General features: G+C 48.4%; 1 protein-coding gene across 1 annotated transcript in view; it reads right to left on the bottom strand.

Moving 5' to 3' along the window:
- The window catches only part of GRHL3 (grainyhead like transcription factor 3), a 32,466-nt gene extending 17,955 nt beyond the window's left edge, over positions 1-14,511 (bottom strand). The window contains exons 1-3 of the mRNA XM_016216213.2: positions 14,424-14,511; positions 3,288-3,474; positions 534-595 (exon numbers count right to left, since the gene is read on the bottom strand). Coding sequence (XP_016071699.1) covers positions 534-595; positions 3,288-3,474; positions 14,424-14,440 — 266 coding nt within the window. The 5' untranslated portion in view covers positions 14,441-14,511. The remainder of the gene's footprint in view (positions 1-533; positions 596-3,287; positions 3,475-14,423) is intronic.
- Between the last annotated feature and the right edge of the window lie 9,370 nt (positions 14,512-23,881).

Raw genomic sequence — 23,881 nt, 5'->3', positions numbered from 1 at the left:
AGGCGTGCGTGCGTGAGAGAGAGAGAAATAGGGCCTCTTGATTTTTGTCAGCCCTAGTCTATCTTGCCTTCACAGGTCCCCTTTTCCTTAAAAAATCTTTTACACTTGCAGTGGTATAAAAATAAATATAACCCGGGTTGGATTATATATTTTTTCCTTTTGATTTTAAAAGGCATTAAATACTTTTGTGGGTGCCCGGCTGGGTGGTTCAGTTGGTTGGAGCGTCGTCCTGTGCACCAAAAAGGTTGCAGGTCTGATTTCCGGTCAGGGTACATACCTGGGTTGCAGGTTCGATCCCTGGTTGGGGCAGGGACAGGAGGCAACTGATCCATGTTTCTCTCACATTGATGTTTCTCTCTCTCTCTCTCTCTCTCCCTTCAATAAATCAATAAACATATCCTCGGATGAGGATTGAAAAATAAATAAATACTTTTGTGGGCCCCTAAGCACTGTGCCGTCTGCGCCCAGTGTCTAAGATGGAGTGAAGGTGGGAAGGGCAGAGTGGCAGAGATGGTGGTATGAGTGAACCTCACCTCTTTCCTTGGTCGTTGCGGCCCCCCGTGCCGGAGGACAGTATCCGCTTCTCCTTGGGACCCTGAGAGGAGAGGAAGGAAGGATTATGCCTGGCTCTTGGGTAAGATCTTGCTGTTAGGAACCTCAGTCTGTTCCTGCACACTTGGTCAGGCAGGGCAGCAACCTTGGTCCCTGGGAGAAAGTCGCCAGGACTCTGACTTGGCAGGAGCCCTAGCCATCACTTAGTTTGAGCCCCAAGTTAGAGTGGGGGAAGTGCCCCATGTTGGAGTGGGAGACGCACCCCAAGGTTAGCAGTTAGAAATCTTGGAATGTGGGGGTCAGGCAGGCTTGGCTCAAGTCCTAGCTTTATCACTTTGACATGCTTTGTGTTTTGGATAAACAACTGCATCTTCCTGAGACTCAGTTTCTTCATATGTCAAATGGGTGTTATAACACCTACATGGACTTTGAATCCAGATTTCTTGGGTTTGATTCCTAGACCTGCTACATACTGGCTGTGTGACCTTGGGAAAGTCCCTTAACCTCTTTGTAGCTGACTGTCATCTGTAAAACAGGGATAATAACAGTAATACCAGCCTCAGGGATTGATGAGAGTGCTTAGACCAGCACCTAGCACACGGAGAGTACTACATAAATGTTACCTTTCATGATTCTAATTATAATATTGTTGTATCTTAGAGCATCCAGGTCACTTCTCCCTAAGGCTAATAAAGCCAGAACCAGGTCTGCAACCCAGTCTAGTTACTCCAACACCTGGCCCTTAATCACACTCCATGGAGAGCATGAGGGAAGGCGCCTGGCATAGTGCCTGGCAACCAGGAAGAAACGGTAAGTGGCAGCCTTTAGGACTATGTTGCCCAAAGCCACATTGCAGAACCAGATCTCAGACTCCCAACTTGGTGCTCTTTCCACACTGTTAGACTATCCATAGGACTGCTCTGCATCCACAGTGCTCTGGGATGCAATGGCAGGGGTGGTTATGTCTCACCAGGACACTATATTTCAATAAACCACTCCACATGTCACCTTCAGAGTCTGTACCCCCATTCTGGCCCTGGGAATGGCCTATCACCCATGGGAGGTGGTGCTGGATTTTATTTTATGGTTTAACCTTAAGCTGTAAATACCAGACTGATGTTTAAACCCAGACGTAGAATTCCGTCTCCTATCATGTCTCCAGCTGAGGCGACCAATTCAAATTTCTTTTCCATCAGCCTGGGCTAGATGCTATCAGGATGCTATTGGTCGGCTGGGGACAAGGTAAGGTGCAGGATGAGAACCAAAGCCAGAGAGATCATTTGGGGCCTTCTCATATCTGGGACCATTTCTCCCCTTGGCATCTAAAGTTACAATTTGCCTTACTTCTTGTGGGAGGGTAGATAAAATACTGCTTGGGTCAGCGAATTTGAGGACTTAATTATAAGATGGCTTTAAATCTTTAAATTCAGAGCCAGTTATCTCAACAACTAGCTATTCATATCCCCCATCCTCAAATTTGGGAAAGTCTCTTGGAGCAATTGCCCAGCTCAGGGATAGCAAGAAAGTTTGCTGTCATGTGACAACTCAGAAAACTGGATAGGGGTTGCCTGGGTTTAAAAAGATTCTGTGGTGGGGGTTGGAACAGATGTCAAGTGGAGGGGATCGATGGGGGGGAAAAGGAGACATCTGTAATACTTTCAACAATAAAGATAAATTTTTTAAACTAATTTTAAAAAAACTTGGAAAAGCTGCAAAGTATAAAAACAAACAAACAAACAAATAAATAAAAAGATTCTGTGGCTTCATGTACCTCAGTGGGAATGCAGGCTGCAGTCCTCTAGCAATGTCTGGAACTGGTGGTGGACAGGGTGGGGGTGATGTCATATGTGTTATATATTTGTGATTGCTAGCTGGTTCGAGCCCACTTATCAGAACTGGGAGGGCCCAATTCTTGTTCTCAGTAACTGACACTTTCCCAGAGTCAAGGCCGAGGCCCTGGAAACTATCAGAGATTGGTAATAAAAGATAGTCTGTCAGAAGGTATTGCAGTGCATATAATGGCAGCAAGGGTATGAGGACAGTAAGGCAGGAGAGGCAGAGGTGATGTGGCAGGATTGCTTCCAAGAGGAGGTGGGCCTTGGGAGGGGCCCTGAAGGAAGGGAATGGGTTCAAGAGCAGAAGGCATGTTTTTGGCAGTGGGATTCAAATAGGCAGGTGGGGCTGACAGGGCAACTGGGATGAACTAAGGGACAAGGGCAGGCAGAAAGAAGATGGCAGGTTGGGGGTGTTGCTGTGACAGAGTGAGTGTGGCTGAGGCACTGATCCATTCCATCAGTATGTACTGAGAACTGTGTGGCAGGCAGTATGTGGAGCTGGGGATTCAGTAATGATCACAACATAGTTCCTGACCTCCAGGACCTTCATGGGGCAGATGAAGAAATAATTGCACAAATAGCAAGGTCCTAAACACAGAGTCATGGATGATGACTGTAGTTGCTGAAGGTGTCCAGAGAAGGCTCAGAATGGGAGACCCAAGAAAGCCTACCCCCATTTCATGAATGAATGAGAGGGCATTGAGGCTGAGACCTGAAGTTGAGAGCAGGGTTTAGCCACGGGAAAACGGAGGGTGCCAGGCATAGGGAGCAGCATGTGCAAAGGCCGAGGGTGAGAAAGAACATGGTGATGGTTTCGGGTGTCACAGGCCATGGAGCCGTAGGCCTGAAAGTGAGAGTGCACGTCCCTTCAGAGCAGGGCATGCCCGGGGGCTGACGCACCATGTAGTAGTCATAGAGGAAGCTCAGGGCTGCCACGCCATCGTCATCCCCGTTGACCCTCATCATGGCTTTTGTGGCGGCCGTCAAGGGGTTTTCCAGGTAGGTCTTCCAGGCCTCGTCCTCATTAGTGTAAGGGAACTTCTGGAAGTTGACAGGGTCATTCTTTAGGAGCCTCACAGACCTGAAACTGGAAGGCAAGCAAGGAGGGTCAAATTAGGCTGTCCCATAAGAAGGTGCATGAATGTCAGCCTCAGGCCAAAGCCCAAGAATTCAGGGAGTAACCAGCCTTGAAAACATGAAACTCCTTCTACCACTTTAGGCAGTTTGGGAGCAGTAGAATGCACCTGAATTCTGGAGCTAGATGTTTTGGGCCAATACCAAGCTGGAGTAGGATGATGCTGTAATACAGAATAGTGGTCTCGAACTTCAGTCACATCAGAATAACCTGGAAGGCTTGTTAAAATACGGATTTCTGGGCCCTACACTTAGAGTTTCTGATTCAGTAGGTCTGGAGTGGCTGAGAACTTGCTTTTCTAACAAGTTCCCTGGTATTGCTGATGCGTGTAGTCTGGGAGCCATACTTTGAGAATCGCTGTTATAGAACATGCTCTTATTTGTGAGCAAAGGCATCGAGGTGGGAAAGTTCTGTTTGTGTTTATTTTAGAGCAAAGAGTATGTAAAGGACAGTGGTAAGTGAGAAGATGGGGACAGCCAGGCCAGGAAAATGGGCCCCAGAGATGAAGTGGCCACTGACTGTTCTCCTGGTCTCCAGTGCTCCCCTTTCTAGTGAGCCTGGTAGACTCACTCATGTTAGGGACGTGGGAGCAACATCAGCCGCTATTTACTGAATGGTCTCCATTCATTAACTGTGTTCCTTACAAGAACACTACAAGGTAAGGACCATTTGCTTTATTTTATAGATGAAGAAAACAGAGACTTGGAGAAGATAAGAAAATGCCCAAGATCACTCTGCTAGTCCATGACACAGCCTGGATTTAATCCCAGGCTTGTCTAGTACCGAAGCCACATACTTTCCACTAAGCCACACCGCTTTACCATAATATGAGAGGGCAGTTCTTACCACAGCAGAAAAACGCTTTAGTGGTGGGATTTCAGGCACTCTGGCAGACTGGGAGGTGGGCAAATCCTGTCACAGGAAGTACCTTCCTGTTGCCCTGCAGCTCAGGCCTACATTCTCAGACACAGAGTGGGAGCAGCAGCCAGGCTCCACCCAGGCAGGCCGTGGGCAGCAGCTCTCCCATGGGCTTCATCCAGGGGACGTCTCCCATCCCACTGGGCCCCAGGGTGCGGGCCCTTGGGCTTTGAGAGGCAGGGAGGGAGAGGCAGCTGTCACACAAAAAAGAGAAATGACAGAAACCTGCCTGCTCTAGGGGTGTGGAGAAGGAGGCACACCCCGAGTTTATGCTGCTATAAATCAAGGGCCTCAAGATGGAGAGGTGAGAAGAGGCCCCTCCTAGCTGCCTCCTGGGCCTGGGTTTAGAGGAACTTACAGAGCAAACCCAGGGTGGCTGCCACCATCCCTCCGAGCCCCAGGCTAAAGGGAGCACCCAAACCAGAGGGGCATGGGGAAACAGTGAAAGGCCTTGTTGACCCCACCCTCTTGGTCAGTTGGGACCCGCAGTGCTAAGCATTGCTCTTTGTTTGTAAAATGAGTCTAATAAAAGCACCTACCCTGTAGAGTTATGAGGATTGAGAGCACCGCCACATGAAAAATGCTTAGAACTGTTTCTGGCACATAACAAGTGCTTAATACATTTGAGCCATTACTGTGCTCTGGGCCCAGCTTAGAGCTAGACATCAAGATGCTGAAAAGTGCTACAAGACACGACCACCCTGCAAGTCAGTGGCAGATCTGGGCCTAGATCCCCAATTTGCTGACTCTAGTAGAATGATTATTATCAACTTTGATGAGCTACTGGTTATCTTATCGTATTTAAAAGTTAAATTTTAAAGACAATGATAAAGTCACATCAGAAACAAAAGAACAGACAATGTTTATTGTTTGCTTGGGAGGCTTTACGGGCCTATAGGAGTCTCCTGTATACCCTGTCATGATCCCAGAGTCTGATTCCTTGATACACAGCAGCTGCCATGCCTTAAGCATTTACCACATGCAGACATGGTGTCAACTGTTTTCCTGTGTCATCTCTTCCACACTGCACAATAGTCCTGAGAGATAGCTATTAGGGACACGGAGACCCAAACAGGTGATATTATCTGCTCAGGGTCACTCAGCTAGTAAGTGGTGGAGGCTAAATTGAACCTGGATCTGTTGGATTTTAAGATGCAGCTCTTAACCCCAAACATCTTTCTAGATGCCTTTCCTATTGTGGAAATTCCCCTCCTCTGAATACACTGAACCAATCCTCTACTGCATAAAAGGGATTTCCCAACCATATAGGGCTGGAGGGACTAAGTGAGAAAGCGAGAGTTGCTGGCCAGAAGCTGAAGCTGAAGTGTCCTGGCCCCAGTGCCTGCTCATGCCACCAATCAACTTTATGTTCAAAGATTAATCACTGACTTCTAGAAAGTCTTGGCTATGGATAAGGTTAACATTGCCTTATGTGCCAAATCCTGAAATCCAAGAACCTGTTCTCTTAAAAGTTGGAATTAAGGGTTGAGGGCCCAGTGGGTAAGAGCCATGAAAAGGGTTCTAAGGAGTGAGACCTACTCATGGGTGACAGAGCCAGAACAAAGAGGGGAAACCAGATAACTCCCATTCTATGCGGCCTCCACAAATTCTCTGTTGGTGTCCCTGTCCAAGGCAGAACTCCTCAGCTATCAGAAGGTAAAAAGGGAATGAGGTAGAGGGGATGGGGAGAGGACTTGGCCCTGGGCAACCTTCTTGACATCAGATCTCTAGCAGGGCACAGCACCATGGGAGGAAGTGGGACTAGAGTCATAGCCTGACAGACCCAGGTAACTGTGTGTCCTCGGGTAAGGCACTTAGCCCCTCTGTGAGCCATTTTTCCATCTGTTAAATGGGTCTATAGAGTGTCTTCTGTGGGCCAGTCAGGGACTCCTCTAGGCACTGGGGAAGCAGCCAAGAACAAGACAGATAAGGCTCTGCTCCCACGAAACTTAGTCTAATTGGGAAGACAGACCATAACAAGTAGGTAAGTAAGTTAATTTTAGTCAGTGATAAGTGTTGTGAAGAAAATTAGCACACAGTCATATGATGGAGTCACCAGGACTGGCTACTTTAGAGTGGGGCTAATCTCAGGGGTTGTTAGGAGAATTAAGTGCATTAACGTAAGAAATGTGCTTAGCCTAGAGCCTGCCCGAGAATAATCGCTCAGTAAATAATAGCTATCGTCACCACCATCATCATCTCAGAACCCCCAAATGGGAGTAAAGGGGAGACTCTGCCTGAGGTTCTTAAATTAACATCTTCCCCAAGCCTCCTGTGAACCAGGTTGTGTGTGAAAAACAAAAGAGACATGTAATAACCCCTTGCCTTGACTTTCACATTCATTATCTTGTGGAGCCTCTCAACATGCATGATGTATTATTATCTCTATTTTATAGACCAGGAAATAGACAACAGGTCACCTGTTCCAGGGTACTGGCCAATGAGTTATAAGGCCAAACCTCCTGGGTCCTGGCCTGGGAAATAACTCCATGACTAGACACTTTTCCATCAAACCACTAGTTTCCAAGAACGGATGTAGAAGAGAGGAAAAAAATAATAATTCTGGTAGGCATCCATTAATCTAACCACCCATCCCTCACTTTTAACAAACAGTTATCAAGTTACTACTATGTGCCAGGTCTTGTCCTAGGTGAACAAGACAATAAAGCCATTCCTGCAGTCACAGATATTGCATTTTAGTGGCAACATGACAGACATGACCACAAAAACAAACAACTAATATCAGATAGGTGAAGAAAGCTATGAAGAAAAAGTAACAGGAGGACTTCTGACTCCCTGAACTCTGGGGAGTGACTGGATATTGGTTGAGAAAATGGCAAGAGGGGCCCGGCCAGGCATGGCTCAGTGGTTGAGCATCAACCTAGGATCCAGGCAATCAGGGTTCATTCCCGGTCAGGGCACATGCCCGGGTTGTGGGCTTGATCAATGACTCTCTCATCACTGATGTTTCTATCTCTCTCTCTCCCTCTCCTTTCCTCTCTTTGAAATCAATAAAGATATATTTTTTAAAAAAAAGAAAAAGAAAAAATGGCTAGAGGGGAAGAGGGAGCATGGAGGTGAGTGGGGAGGACTTTGGATCTTCCAGATGAGAGGAAAGGCAAGATCAAAGGCATAGGCCTGGACAGCTCCCAGAGCTTATTCGCCTATTATGTGTCAGGTGTGAGCCAGGTCCTTTGCATATGTTGCCTTGTTTCAAGGCAGGCCAGCCCACTGAGGAGGAAACCCAAGTCTGAGATTTGATAATCCCTCACATTTGCATAGCATGTTATATTTTTCAATGTGTTTCTCATACATCTGTCATCACCTCTGATCCTGCAATGCCCCTGTAAGGTAGGGAGGGAAGGTATGACTACCTCCATTTGATAGTAGGAAAGACTGAGCCACACAGAGGCCACTGGCTTGCCTAAGGTCACCCAGCTGGTATCTCATGGCATCAAGCCTAGAACAGAGGTCTCTGGCTTCCAGCCCGAGAACCTTCACAGGCTACTTCCTCAGATTGTCCCTGGTCTGGCTTCTCTTCCAAGAGAGGGTTGAATACAAAATCAAGAGAGAGGAGCGTGGCCATCTACCGGACAGGCCTCACTTCCTGAGGCCTCCTAGCTTCAGCTTGTGAAAATGTGCAAACTGCCCAAGCAGGGGCTCTAATGTGGATGCAGCCTCTTTCCCCCCTGAAGTTCATTCCGGACCCACAGCACTGGAGGCGTGTGGTCCATGTCCAGTCATACTCTTAGTCTCAGACTCCAACATGCATCAATCTAAGCACCAAAGGTCACCTACATGGTGAAGTGGGGTTTCATCCCAACAAGTCCCTTTGGATTCTAAATGCCCACTGCTTTCTGGCTGAGTCACTTAAAACTCCCAGTAAGACTAAGTAAATGTCTCAGCCATTAGTTGAGGCCTTTTGGTTTCATTTCCTTTTGTTAGAATCCTAGCAATTTAGGGAACCGAGAGACCTTAGAAATCTCATCTCAGAGAGAAGGTGTGACTTGCCTAAGGATATAACAGGATTGGTTCTCAAGTCTCTTAGCTTCCTATCCAAGTACTTAGTTCAATCACTGCTGTATCTCAAAGCCATCTCAATGATTCAGAGATGGAAAAGGAAAGACTCTTACTCAATTTTGCAGGAGGAGGAAGAAAACTCACCACCAAGGGGGTGGCCTCAAGCCCCACCCAAGGAGGTCCTGGGATAGGACAAATCCAGCAAGTTGGACCCCACCGCCCTCCAACCTGAGGAGGAAGAGTTCCAGGGGTCACCTGAGCTGGGTGTTGACACACAGATACACCCAATGACTTGCCAAACCCTGTTGTGAGCCACCCAGTCTCATCAGCAGTGATCAATCACACTCACTAATTACCCACAGGGAGGCCCTGGCACAACTGCTCAAAGAGGAATCATTTTTCAGTCAGCCCCATGCAAGGTGTTCCCTGAGCATGACAGGAGTGCTCCAGGGTTCTCTGGCCCATCTGGTTTCTGGGTGCACAGGTTGTGAAATGTGCCTTGTTACATGCTAGGGGCTCATGTGGGGTCTTCAGTGAGGAAATGGCGAAGCATAGAGCATGGCTGTGCAGTGATTCCAGTTTGAATGAGATGGTATCAATTCATGGTTATGGGGGGCAGCCCAGAGCTACACAGCCCCAGGGTCCCACTTTGCTATTACTAGCTGTGTGACTGTGCAACTTGATCTCTCTGTGCCTCAGTTGTTGTTTTTTACCTGTAAAATGGGGAAAGATGAGAGTACTAACGTCATAGAATTATTATGATAGCTACTGTTCATTGAGGGTTTACCAAGTGCCAGGTGCTGGCTCAACAATTTCTAGTCATTGTTTTATTTAATCTTTACAACAACTCTGTGAGGTATCGCTTGGAAAATGCAATGAGATAATGCAGGTAATCAGCATAGTGCCAGCACATAATAATGTGAACTATTATTATTATTACGAATACTTTGTGGGGTAGCCCCCAGCATATTGCATGGCAACTCGCTGCCTCACTTTCTCCCACCTATAAATGGGATCATCTCTTCCTAGTGGCAGGAGACCTGATGCTTGGAGATTCCTAGATAAGAGGGGCAAGCACTGCCAGCTTCATCATCTGGATCCAGGTGGGCAAGTTGACGGCGGTCAGGCTCCAGTCAACGCTTCTAGTTGCATGTAGATTAATTATGTGCCATTTTCTAATTATACAAGAAACTCATTTTCCTTTTGAAAAAATCTTTCTATGGGAATTTTTCTTTTGTGCTCTATTTTCCTCTTGGTTTTCTGTCCAATTTTCCTATTTTTTTCTCTATTGTTCAGTAAAGTTGTGAAAGGCGTTGAAATCTACCTCTAAACCCAGGATGCCACATCCTTTCACTCATTCACTCACTGATTCATTTCAAAACATTCACTGAGGGTTACTCTGTAACAGGCCCTGTGCTGGGAACTGGGACACAAAGGTAAATGCCACACTGTCTCTGCCCTCAAAAGTTCCCAATTCTTGCTGACCTCCTACGAAGGCCCAGTGAACTAACCCCGAATATTGGGGAGACAATTTCCCTTCAGAACCTTCACTAGATTATTTGCTCTGACCCTTTGAGGAGGCAAAAGGAATAGAGAGAGGGAGGCAGCCAGCTAAGATTATTTGCTCCATTTTACAAATGGAAAAGCTGAATTTCAGAGAGGGAAGGGAAGACAAGGGAAGGAAAAGGAACATTATTTAACAGTGTCAGGCCCTGTGCCTTTTCATCATCATACATGCCCATGGGAGCTGGGTGCTATTACTGTCATTTTACAAATGCAGAAACTGACACTTCAAGAGGTTAAGGAGTTCATCCAAAAGTCACCCAGTCTATAAGTGGCAGAGCTGGGCTCAAACCCAGTAGCCAAGTTCTCAGCCTGCTGACTCAGCAACTACACTGCAGGTCAGCGGTGGATCTGGGAACCTCCTAACTCCCAATTCTCTGCCAGGTCTTCTAGACTAATGGTTCTTAAACTTGAACATGCATCAGAATCACCTGGAGGGCCAGTTAAAACACATATTGCTGAGTCTTACACCCAGAGTTTCTGATTCAGTTGGTCTAGGGTGGAGCTGAGAATTTGCATTTCTAACAAGTTCCCAGGTGATGATGATGATGGTCCAGGGACCACACTTTGAGAATACTGTTTTTAGGTGAACCAGTCATTTTCTCTTTTAAAAATTACTCCCTCTCCTCCCCCTTCTCATTTCAAAAGTAACACAGGTTTGTAAAACACAATGTATAAAATGTGGAACAGAAAAACTGGAGGTAGACACTAGAATTCACCTGTATTCCTCCACTCAGAGATAACCACTGCTAACAGTCTGGCATATCTTCTCTTTTTTCCAACTCCTGTGCCGATAGGAAGCAGGGTGGTATATTGGTGTGGAGCATCCTTATGGCCCCTGGGTTAAGATCACAGCTGTTCCTAAAATCCTGGGCAAGCTTGAGGCAAGCCTAAATCCCCTTCTTTGCAAAATTGCGTTTATACTCCCCATCCCTCGGATTGTTGGCGTGGTTAAAGGAGATAATGTATTTATCAGGCGCTGGACACTGTCTGCTGTGGAGTTCACGCTCAATAAATGGTCGACTGTTACTTTTGTTTTAACCAAGGTAGAGCTCCGAGTATGCTAACTGCGCTTCAGCCCTGCGGCCCTTCCTCCCCCTCCTTTTCTTGTGTGGGCCCTGAAGACCCTCTGGGCACAAGGCACCGGCCCCCGGGCCCTCACTGGGTGAGAACGATCCTCGGGCAGCAGAAGCCTCCGGAGTGTCCCCGCGCGCCGGGGTCGCCAGCGCCGTTAGGGTTGTCCCAGCCTCTCCGCCCGTCCGCCTGTTTTACAGCCCGAGCTTAATGAGGGCTTTTAACTTTTCATTCACCACCAGCGTAACTCCGACTTTTAATAACACACCTTGTGCACGACAAAAATTTGCTCCTGGCAATCACGGTTTCGACCACAAAACCACAGCGGGGAGGCGTTCCTGGTTAACTCTTTCAGCGCTCCAGGCAGTCTGGAGCCCGGCGCTCCTGGAAATCTGATGGAGTCTCGCCCGAGGGAGGCCCGCGGTCGCTGACGGGCCGGTCCCGGCCCCCCTCCCACCCGCAGTTGCGTCTCTCCGAGGCTCTGGGGAAGGAGAAGACTCCAGGTGGCCGGGTGGTGGTGGTGGGGGGGGGCAGACAGGGGACCGACCCGGGGATCTTGTAGAGGCGAATTCTGGTGGGCCTCGCTCACGTCCCTCTCCATCCGGTGGACCTACTATGTGCTCATCACTGAATCTCGTAACTTCGCTTCCTCGAGGGGCAGGATGAGAGGCGCGGACACATTACACACAAGACTCCCTAGGGTCCGGGAGGGCCCCGTGACGCCCCGGCTAAGGCCCCGGCTAAGGCAGTCGCTCAAGTAGCCCCAACAGACCGGCAGCGCGCACGCGCCCACCCTTTTCCCCTCGAAAGGAAGACTTCCGGCGGCGACTTCCGGCGGCAACTTCCGGTGCTCCCTCTACCCCAAGATCCCTTGCGACGCGCTCTCTCCTCCGGGCTGCGGAAGGCCCCGGCTGGAGGCAATGGCTGGGCTGCAGGCAGTGGTTTGTGCTGGCGGAGGGCTGGAGGCTGGCGGACACTGGGCTTCCCAGCGGGCTGGGCCCGGCCACATGAAAGGCCCCTGCGCTCCACCCGCCAGCTGCCTGGAGCGGAGTTCTCACTACACCGCCCTGGCCTCCATGCTCCTCAAGACTTGGCCTTGGATGTGGGCCTCCCATTGGAGGCCTAGTAATCGGCTCGCGTTTATGGAGCTCCTACTACGGGCCGAGTGGCCCACACATGGGAGCTCATTGTTCCCCTGCCAGGTAGGTGTCTATAGTCCCTATCGGACAGAGGAGGAAACTGAGGGTCAGGGAGGAGGGAGAAACAAATTCACCAGGAGCCGGCATTTGGTAAGTGGCAGAATCTAGAGTCATATGCAGATCCTGCTTTCTGTCGGGGTTGGGTTCGAGATGGACTCCAGGGCCAGTCTTCTTCACTCCACGTATTTTAGGGGAATGTGGTAGCAGCAAGAATGTGGCCACAGCAGCACCAGCAGTAGCCACTCAAACTTGCAAACCAAGCACTTGATGCCCTGAGTGTCCCCCCCCCCACACACACCCCCCAGTGAGGGCAGCTGAGCCCCCAGGCACTGAGGCTCTGTCATTGTAATCTTAAATGGTGGCTTCAGAGCCGGTCTGCAATTACTCTGCAGGCACAGGTCCCCTCACCCCACCCCAAATGGAGAAGCCTCAACTGTCAGCAGAGCTGACTTCAAACTCAAATCATTAAGGAGAAAAGCAAGAAACCTTTCCATTGCAGTAACCCAGCTTCAGGACACTTACCCCCTAAGGGGCATCAATGAATAGATTCTTCTGCAGCCTCTGCAGTTTTAAGCAGCAGATCTAAGTGGACTAGAGTCATCACAATTCCCCCCCCCCCAAAGTGTGGATAAATAGAAAGAGGTTCAGAAATGTTCATTGACAGGTTAGTTATATATGAAGTACCAAGAGTATGATTAGCTTGCTCCTTACCACGTTTTAAATTGATCACTTTTTAAAAGTTGTTGGATTTCCCCAACAATTCCACGAGGTGGTACACAATTTACAGGTGAGGGAACTGAGACTCAGAAGTGATTTGCCCAAGGTCAGACAGCTAAGTAGTGGCAGAGCTGGGACTTGAACCCAGGCATTGGTTCTAGTTCCCCCGCTCTAATTCCAGTTGTCAACACATTGTCAACTCCAGGGAATTCATTCAAGAGAAATCTGATGCCTAGGATCGTACTATGAACATAGTTGGCAAACCCAGGAGAACCCAAGAGCTAGCTGGTATCATAGAACTCTGTCTGCGATCAGGACCCACCAACTGTTCTGCCCTTAGGTCTTAAAGTTTTAAAAAAAATCTATTGAGTAGCTAGACAAAAAGATTGTTCAAACTTTGTCTCTGCCCACTCACCTCTGAGGGTGGCAGGAAGAGGTGTGTTTTAGAAGTCTGGTTTCTGCCAGCTCCCTGAAGCCAGGCTAAAGCAGCCCAGAATCCTAGCCTCATCCCACCTGTTCTGAGGTCTGGACCCCAAGCAGGGGGCCCAGATAAAGGTCAGCCTCAGCCAGTAGGAAATTCTAAATTCCGTATGTGGGCAGGAAGGCACCTGAATCCTGCCAGGCAGTAAGGATGACTTCACTGAAAAACCACATCTCAGTGTCCTCAGCCTTAGAACTGCCTTTGAATAAAATCAACCACATTTTATCGAATGCATCTTTAGACCTTGACTCTTTGCTAAGCATTTTACAGCCTGTATCACATTTAACTCTTAAGAATTCAACAAAGCATTATTGTACCCATTTTTCAGATGAGGAAAATGAAGCTCAGATAAGTTGAATGACTTATCCGAAATCACACAACCCATGAGGAGCAGAGCCTGGATTTGAACATAGGTCAAGCAGACTACAGAGTGTGTATGTTTAACCATAACATTGTAACCTTCCCACTTGAGACTATTCCAACCCAAAAAACAAGTCCCTTTGGAGAAACCCAACTCTGCCTAAGACAGCTCTTAGAACCACCTCAGAGAAAGTTTCTTTTGGCAGGAAGATAGAAAGCCTAGATGGAATTGGTGCTATCTCTGATTTCCAAGGCCCCTTCAGAGTATCAGAACGTGGTACTGAAAGCCGTCAGTTTTAGTCCTGTGTTTCCCTACCTGGTTCGAAACTGCTCAGCCGAGAGGGAAAGAAAAAAAAACAAAACAAAACTATTTTCCCAGGGAAACACTCAGCTCTCACTTGAGACAGTGCTTGCCTCTACACGCCAAAGTGAGATCCTCAGCCCATTCATTTACCCTTACAAATTGCTCTGTGAATCCTGGCGCCGGCCTCCCTGCTCTTTCCCCTTCTGGAAATCCCATCCAGCCTCCACGCTCTGAGAGCGCCAGGCATCCACCGATGTTTACTCACTCAAGTTCATTCGACATCTTCCTGCTCCCAGGCTCCAACGACAGGCACCAGCACCGAGACTCTGCTCACTGCGCTTGACTCTATTCCTTGCCTGACACAGACATTCCCTGCCCAGGGAAGTGTTTGATTTATGTTGAGGTTTGAGTGTCGGGATTTTGCTGACAGGTAGGTTCCTGGCAGCGCTGGTGCTGATTGGCTACAGGTACAGGTGCCGGGACAGCACGTATACCTCAACAGGTGCAGCAGTTAACTCTTGGCCTGCCGAGCTGGGGGCGGAGCCATGGGGGCGGGCGGGTGGAGCTGGCCAATTCCTTCCTTGGTGAGGGGGTGGGGGGTGGAGATGAGGGAGGAGAGAAGGAGGGGAAAAATGTTGGAAAGAAGATAGCTAGAGGAAAAGTACAGGGACAAACAGATACTTGGCTGAAGGAAATCTCAGTTCCTGTTTCTAGTTAGTGTTCTGGATACCCAGGAACTTACCCCCAAATTCTTTTGCCCCCCCCCCCCACCCAGCATCACACACAGCCACTGGAGAATTAAAGGAGAGCGATCTTCTCCCTGGTGGGTCTCTGTATAAATTCCCTTTCTTTATTTTCAGATATTATCACCTTAACAGGTGAGGAAATGGAGGCCAGGGAGGTAAAGTGACTTGCCCAAGGGCACAGGCTAGTGAGTGTCAAAGCCCAGATCTGAATCTTCAGTCACCTCACTCCAAGTCTGGCTGTCCCTTTGAGCTGTACTCAGTGGCCTAAGTTCAACAGACATTCACTGAGCACCTACTGTGTGCCATGCCCTACTCTGGGTTCTGGGGAGACAGAGGCCAAAGAGGCAGGATGACTGCTGTGGAGGAGTTTACGATCCGGGGTGTGCGTATGTGTTGGTGGCATGGGGTGGGGGAGTAGGGTGGGAGGCAACCTTTTATTTGCTGTGATACAGATCTGAATGAGATGTAAGCAAACCACATACCTCTGGCCAGAGCAGAAGGGATGGAAAAGTTGAAGTCAGCCACCTCCAAAGCCTTAGCAAGCTAGTTGTTTCACAAGCTCTAAGTGCTGTCTTCCGCATTGGAAACAGGAGAAATCAGGCGCCTGTTAGACTAAGTAACTGTGGAATAATTGCCATGAGCTGTCTCTGTAAAGAACAAGGTTGGTAAACCTAGAAGATCCACAAACACAAACAGGAGAATGCTAGAGCTTTTTATAGAGCTTACACCAGGATTAATTTGAAGTTAAATCTAAGCCAAAGATCTTGGCATCTTCCCCCCCCCCCCCCTTCTCTCCTTCTGTTCCCCTACCCCCATCCCTCCTCCTTTTGGCAAATTATTTCTTTGCTTTGCCTTCCTGGGAGCCTTACCTTGGCCCACTCCTTTCTCTCGGGGAAAGGCGGGGTTTCAGGTACTCCTGCCAATTTGACAGAGGTGTTCCGGGTAAAGTCAGAATCCAAAGGAGCCCTCTTGGGGTGGGGTCAGGCCTACAGAAAGTGGGTACTAGGTCTGAGAACTGTCAGAGGTAGGTTCCTCACTGGGGGCTGTGTTGGGGGCAGCCTACGGGGGCCTGACAAATAATAGTAAAGAGTAATGATAATTGCTAATAAAGCCACCTACCTCCTCAGAGCCAGCCTCTCCACCTGCCCTGATTAAAGTAGACACTTAGTCATTGTATCGCACCACTTTATTTTGGTTCTCTGCAAAGCCCATGGGACTTTTTGATAGTTTTCTAATTATTTATTGTCTGTTTTCTCTTCTGTAATGTACGCTCCATAAGAGCGAGGACCTTGTCCGTCGTGTTCACTGTTGAATCTCCAGTGCCTACTGCACTGTCTGGCATGCAGTAGATGCTGATTATACCATCCTGTGCCAACCCTTTACATATTTCGTCTCACTTAATCCTTACAACAACCCTTTGAGATAGGGACTTTTATTATCTTTGTTTTAGAGGTGAGGAAAATGAAGTGCAAGGTGATTGAATAAATTCCTCAAGCTGCAGAGCCTGGAGGTGGTAGAGCTAGAGCCGGGATGTGATCCGAGAGCAGAGCCTGGGTGTTCATAGAGGTTATTGGTGGCAGGAGGGCCATTTGGTGCTAACTGTAACTGCAAAGCTTCCTGCAGCCCGAAGGATGGCACACTTGTCTGTGTACCTGTCCGCCCACCTCCTGGAAGGCTGTGGAGTTTCTGTCAGCCATGTTGCAATTCACAGGTACAGGGCTGTGGGGGTGACTCATGCTGGCTGGGCTCAGGTGGAGACGGATTCAGGTGGCGTGTCTGTGCTCGCTGGGCTTTTAAAAATGGGTCCTCTCCCTCTACCTCTGGATCTTGCCTCTTTAACTGCCTGCACCCATCTGCAGAGATCAGCAGAGGCCCAAATCACGGGGCAGAGGGTTTCTGTGTCTCCACATGCAGGAATGCTCCAGAAAGCGCCCTGGATGGGATGGAGGGACTAGTGGTTTTGGGTAGGACTAGGCTGGGTTTGCACCTCTTCCCCTTCTTGGATCGGCTCAGTTCTCGGATTTTTGGCCAAGAAGATTGAAAACAGAGACCAGCCAATCACATGTCACAATAATAACAGTAAATAGTGATGGCTACTGTTATTTCGTGTTTGTACAGTATAAGCACTGTACTGGAAGTTACCTATGTTATCTGAGAGTATTGCTCTGAAACTGACAGACCTGGGTTTAAATCCCAGCTCAACTGCTATGTGATGTTGGGCAGATGACAAGTCTTTTTGAGCTGTAAAAATGGATATAAAAATAGTATCTTTCTCATAGGGTTATTGAGAGTAAATGAGATAAAGGATATAAGTTGCATTGTGCAGTGCCTGACACAGAGCACCTAATAATTTTTAGGAAAGTTGTTTTTTCTCATTTAATTCTCATTTAAGCCTAACAAGGAAGTGGTTACCCCATTTTACAGATGAAGAAACTGAGACTCGGAGAGATTAAATGATTTGTTTAAAGTCAAAGGCTAATAAGTGAAAGAGTTGAGATTTGAACCCCATCTTTCTGCCTCCATTCTTGTAGGGCTAGACCAAGGTAAGGATTGTCCCGGGTTCAAGTTCTGCCTGACCACTGGCCACTTGCTAGCCTCGTGACTGGGTAAATCTTTTCTCTTGGAGCCTCCTTTTCCCTCTATATGATGTAAAACAAGATTAGTGAATCACTATAAGGGCGGATTTGCATGTTTTCTTTTCTAGATTACTTCTGGAAAAGAAACGTTCTTCCTCCAGACATCATGGTCTGCTCCCCTAAAGGGTGGCACAGTCCTTCAGCCCTCCCTCTCCTTCCCAAGACTATGGCTGCCCGTGAGCCACTGTTCGAAAGGAGTGCGATACCCCTGGCCTATTGGGAAGGAGTAAAGGTTAGGACCACGAAGGAAAGTAAGTGCTAAGAGCCAGGGCTGTTGTACTTGTCTGTGAGGGTTGTGCACTGCACAGTCACGGTGCCATCGATAGTGCGGGACTTGCACTATTGGACACAATGGCCCTGCTAACAGCCCTTCCTTCTCTAACACTGTAAGGTTTTCTGATTATCCAAAACGTAATGAGGATCCACTGAGCTATATGAAACTGCTGAACGACAAATACCCAAACGTCATTGGTGCTTCTCTGGGTACCAAAATGACAGAATGTAGATTTTTTCCTATTCCTCTCCCCTACCATGTTTTCTACATCAGTCTTGTATTGCTTTTGTAATGAGAAATTCTATACAAAACCCCAGCTTAAATGTCATTAAACCAAAATAAATGTCTATTGACTAAATGGTCATCGTGTCCCTATTTTTCCTGGAACACAGGTGCAGATAGAGATAGTCAAGATCCAGGTCCCTGGCTCAGAGCTTCCCCATGAAGCACATGAACAAAGAATGGAGGCTGCCCAGCCTGCAGGGTCTAAGGGGTGGGTTCAGGGACCAGGTCTGATCTTGACTTAATTAAAACAATCATTTGTTGAGCACTTACTCTATGATACTTGCTTTAGGTACTTTATCTCATTTCTCTCTGTAAAATAGGGTCACATTATTCACCCAGATGGACTTGCCTCCTGGAGTGTTGGCTAAGTTACTGAAGGATGTGGCTCTGGAGGTGAGTGCCTAAGGCCTTGGACAAGCAACTTCACTACCTTGGTGCCTAAGTCCCCCCCTTAGAGAAATGATTGTTATGAGAAGTGAAGGAGATGACAACACAATGTCCTTAGTATGTGCCAGGCACAGTTACAGGTGCTTTAAGATCGTGGAATTCTCTTGCATCTTATGAAGAAGTTGTCATAATCTCCATTTTAAAGTTGAGAAACAGACTCAGAGAGGTGAGGCAACTGGTCACCTGGCTATAGAGAAAGTCAAACCAAGGTGTGCCTCACCACCAAGCCATGGCTATAGTCCTTCAAGCCTCCTGGATTCCTTTTTGGAACAAAGCCTAGGATGGATGGGGGGATAGAAGGGAAGAGGGAAGGAGAAAGGAAAAAAGAAAAGTAGGTTGTTGACAGGATTGGTAAGGTAGGAAGGATTTGTAAGCTTCTGCACTGTAGAAACTGCACAAGGAAAAATAAGTTTCCCATGGCACTTGTCCCAGGTCTCAGTGTAATAAGTGTTCAATAAATACATGTTGAAGAAATGAAAAATGAAGGAATGCATAGAATTTACACAAGATAATTGACATTCTAGGCAAATCAGCTGTTGCCTTCTAACCGCACCCCCCAGGGAAGACCTCCTACCGGTACTTTGAATTCCTCCTCTCCCTGTAATTACTGCATGCATTTGGCCCAGCAACTCAGTTTTGTATGTTTCAGTACAATTCCCATCATCCCTCGGTGGGTTGGCTTGAGGATTAGATTAAATACGATCTCGATGGAAAGCCAATGGCAAGTAACAGGAGCACAGTAAAAGACAGCTGGCGTTATAGGTGAGCACCAAGCTTAGGGGGCCTCAGCCATCACCTGTTCCAGCCTCAATACACAGCTTAGTTCACGGCACTCAGCACTGGAGCTCCCTTACAAAACAGCCCCTTCTGTGTGTAAAGTGTTCCCTATGCTTTATCTGGCAGGGGTGGGGGGGATGTATTGTTGGCCCCATTTGATTGATAAGCGGGTTCAGAGAAAGCATCCCTACTTAAGCAAAGGAGTTTGGATCAGGACCGTCAGTTTTAGATAAAGCATCACCCTAGATACCATTACAGATCCTATTGGGTCCAAGAAGAACCATCCTGGGTGCACACCTAAAGCTCTGTAAATATTTCATTGGCATCTCTCCCCTGTCACTGCACTTAAGTGGAGGGAGAGGCCACACACCCCACATAGAGAATATGGCCCTCATGTAAGGCGTGGAAGGGCCTGGAAGCTGTGCTTGTGGAGGGTCAGGACAAGGAGTGGGCAGCCTCTGGGCCCTTTTACATTCTGTACTTTAGATTTTTATCAGAGTCCTGCCAATAACACCACCTACATTCCTTCCAGAGGTTCCTGGATGTTATGGGGTCTAAAGTCGTCCTAAAAGCTCCCTTAAAAAAAAAAAAAAGAGTCTCCCAATACCCTGGAAACAAGCAGCTTTTTCATTTTAAATCAAGATAATAAGGATGAAAGAAAACGCTAAACCCCAGTGCTGGGGCGGGTGAGTGGAAACCGCGCTCCTTGCTGGAGGGAGTGTGAATCAGCCCAAACTTGGGCTTCAGATTTATAGCTCCTCCTTGGATCCAGCAACTTCACTCACAGGAATTCAGTCTAAGCAAAGAGTCTCTGTGTGCAGAGAGTTATCTGCAAGGCTGTGCCTCAGAACACTGTCTATAATCCCTCCCAAAAAGTTAGAATTAATATAAATACCCTTTAGCAGAGGCTCAGCAAGATAAGTTAGGATACCTGAATGTAGCTGCACAATGAGCCACAGTTTAAAAGGATGCCACGGACGGCCCCTCGGCGCCATGGGAGTTGTTTCCCGAGTTTCCAGCACAGTCAAGAAGCATTTATGGGTCCTTACTGTGTGTGAGGCATTGGGCTCAGTGCTTAATTTCATTTCCTCCGCAGCGACCCTGCAGGGGAAGTACGATTAGCCTTATTCTCAATGAGAAAGGTGGGGCCCGGAAGACAAACTGGTGACCCATGGCTATTTCCAGGGAGTCTCTGAGTTGTATCTTGAACCTGGGTCTGATTCCCTACCTTTACGTCTTTCGCCAATTCACCTTCGGTAAATTGGTCCATTCCTATTTAAAAAACCCATTTATGTGACTAGAGAAGGTACGGGAAAGACATGCACCAGAATATCATGGATAATGGGGCCGGGGCTGGGGGGGGGTGGGGTGGTGGTGGATTTACACTTTATTATTTTTGCTTATCTGTGGACACTCTTTCTTCTGTTACTAGGAAAAAAGAAACCGCTTACGGTTATGAAACAGTAACAAATCAGGGAAGGCTTAGTCCTGAGCTGGGAAGGCACGAGCAGCCACAGTGCTGTCTGGAGACTCTTTCTCTGTTGCCAGGAACCAGCCAGAGCAGGAGGCAGCCAGAGAGAGGACTGCCAGGAAGAATGCAGCCTCAACCTCGGGAGGAGAGGGCCCCCTGGAGAGAAGAGAGTGCAGCCGGCTGAGCCCCAGAGGCCCGCTCCTCCCAGGGACCCGGCCTGGGACCCTAGCCCACCCACTGTTGTGGGCCATCACCGGTCTGTATCTTAAAAGGGCCAGTAAATGAGATACTGCCCACTTCCAAATACAAGAGGGCTTCACTGAGGAAAACTTACTTATCCCCCAACACTACCATGGCAAACAACGCTAAAAACACATTTCCCCCCTTTCATCTATCTGTAGGGGACAAACTGGGGGCTTGGAGGGTTCGAATGAGGGTTTCCATGAGGAACTACAGAGGAAAAGTGCCCAATGCCTATCCTGGACAGGGAGGGACCTGGTGCCCCAGTGCTGAACAGGAGGAGTGAAGTGTCTGGGGTCAGCTGCCTTCCTAGGTTAGAGCAAGGTGGGGTAGGGCAGAGTGGGGGAGGGCAGGGCTGGGTGGGGCCTGCTCCAGGCTCAGAGAGGCTCAAGTAGGCACAATTAACCCATAAAGTCCTTTCCTGTTCCTTCAAAGGTTGCCCCCGATGTTTGTTTAGATCTGATCTCACTGGAAGGGAGAGATTTGCTAGGGCCTCTGGGCCACACACCTCAGGAAGGCAGAGGTCCTGTGGTCAGAGGTTAAGTGCTCGACCTTGCACCTCGGACATTCAGGTGAGGGTTTCTCTAAATCCACGGCTGGGCCGCTAGAAAGATTTTTAAGGCCTTAAGTTTGGGGGCAGGTGGTTGAGCCATGGAAATGAGAAGGGGCGAACTCAGAAGCTGGCCTGGAAGAACCGTGTTTTGCACCAAGATGAGGCCCCTCTGGCTCTCCTCCCAGGAAGGCAGCCACTCAGAAGTCACCACCAGTTTACCACCCTTCCGTGCCCCTGCTCACCCTTTCAGACGGTGCTCTGGACAGGCTGCCACACTGCCCGGACACATGCCACACTGGGTAGCTTTCCCTCCCATTTATTTGGTTGCGTCACCCCCACCTTTCACTCTGCAGTCGCCCTGGGATCTCCTCCACCTCAAGACCCAGCTGTCCATGTGTCCTCACTGTTCACTTCCTCACTCACCAATGGAGAGAGTTGTTAATTGTTAACAATTATAACGGGAGCTCTCTTTTTTGAGCATTTAACTGTGTACCAGACTCTGTGCCAAGACTCCGTACTTGACCTGTCCTGTTCCAGTCAATCCTTACAGCTGCCTGAGGATTTAGGTTCCACTCACCACCTGTTTTACAAATGTGGAAACTGAAGCTGAGAGGCTAGAGAACCTGGTCGGGGCAAGCTGGGATTCACCCCGGGATTCACTTTATGTTTCCTCAACAAGCAGCTGGTCAGTAAACAGGACCTGCCCTGGTCAAGTGTCTGTAGCACAGGCTGCAGAAACGAATAGGGCATATTTCTGCCCACAAGGAAGCCTGGTGGGGGCGCCTGGGTCAACCCCTCTAGTCTGGAAAAGCTTTCCTCCTTCACCTGCGACTGGATTTCTGAAAAATTCATTTCATTTTCAAATGTCACAGATTCTCGTGTTGGAGGATTCCACGAGAGTTCTCTAATCTCACCCTCCAGGCGATGCAGGAACTTGTAGTGCAGAGCTCCTGCCCCAACACACACGTGCCCATGCACGCGCGCACACACACACACACACACACGCTCTTCTAGTTGAGAGCTTGGATTCTGGACTGAACTACTTGAGTTCAAATCTTGGCTCTACCATTTACTGCTTGTGTGACCTTGGGCAGGTCCTTTGATCTCTCTGAACCTCAGTTTACTCATCTTTAAAGTAAGCATAGCTTCTACCTTGTAGGGTTTTTGCAAAGATTAAATGAAGTAACACATGCAAAGCATTCACACTCCTCTTGCTCACTAAGTCCGGATAGTGTCAGCTACTGTTGTTATCACTAGGGATGGGCATATCTTGCCTCCCCAGCGAAACAGTGAGTTCCTTGTCTCTTCCTTTGTGACCCAGGACACCTGGCCCAGGGCAGATGTGCCTGGTGATGGAGGTTAGTCACCAGGTTCCTCAGCTTCAGGGGGAGGCGAACATGAGTGCCCTCTCTGCCCAGCCTCCTTCGAAATCTGAGTCATGACTCCACTACTCTCCCTAAAGAGCCTCAACCCTCCTCTCCCCTTTCACAATAAGCTGTTATTCGCACGCTCCTGCATATTGAGGTCACACGCAGACACCCTAATATTACCCATGGCAGGGCCTTGGGGAAACCTCCAAGAACGTAAGAGCCCTGATAGGCAGATGACAGTGACTTGACTCTCTAGCAGGTGGCTTTGGCTGTTTGGCCATATTTCAAAACTACTAGTAGCCTCTGAATTGACTGATGACCCGGTATTGGGTCACAGTATTTCATTTGGCTGCCCTTGGACTAAGTGCCGACTCAGACACAGCCCCACCTGGATGGGACAGGTCTGGAAGCCTTTTGTTTCACTCCTCTGCTCCAGTCCCTGGGGGTTCCTTAAAGCCTGTGAGGTGATTTGGGGATGTTGAAAGTTAAGGCCCTCAAGTTAAAAGGCTTAATGTGCGTTGGATAGTTTAGTGTTACAGGCTTCAGGGTTCTAGACAGACCTAGGTTTGACACCCGGCTCAGCTTTTTGTTTGCCGTGACCCTGAACTTTATCATCTGTTTCTCTGAGTCTGTTTCCCCATCTGTAAAATGGGGATAATAGTATTTCCTTTATAGGTTGTGAGGATTTAATGCAGGTGGAGTGCTTAATACAGTGCCTGGGACAGAGCTGTAACCAGTACTATCCTGATGCAGTGGGAGAGAGGGCACCGGACCAAGAGTCAAGAGGCTGGGTTTGTGGCAGCTCTGCTGCTCTTTGGCCGTGTGACCTGACTTCAGGCAGGTTAACTGCCTTCTCTGACCTTGTGTCCTTCAACTGTGAAATGAAAGGTTTGGGTTTGAAGGTCACTCAGGTTCTTTCCAGCT

The sequence above is a fragment of the Miniopterus natalensis genome, chromosome 9 (genome assembly GCF_054644295.1).
Source record: "Miniopterus natalensis isolate mMinNat1 chromosome 9, mMinNat1.hap1, whole genome shotgun sequence".
Lineage (NCBI taxonomy): Eukaryota > Metazoa > Chordata > Mammalia > Chiroptera > Miniopteridae > Miniopterus > Miniopterus natalensis.
This window is presented reverse-complemented; position numbering and strand designations above follow the sequence as displayed.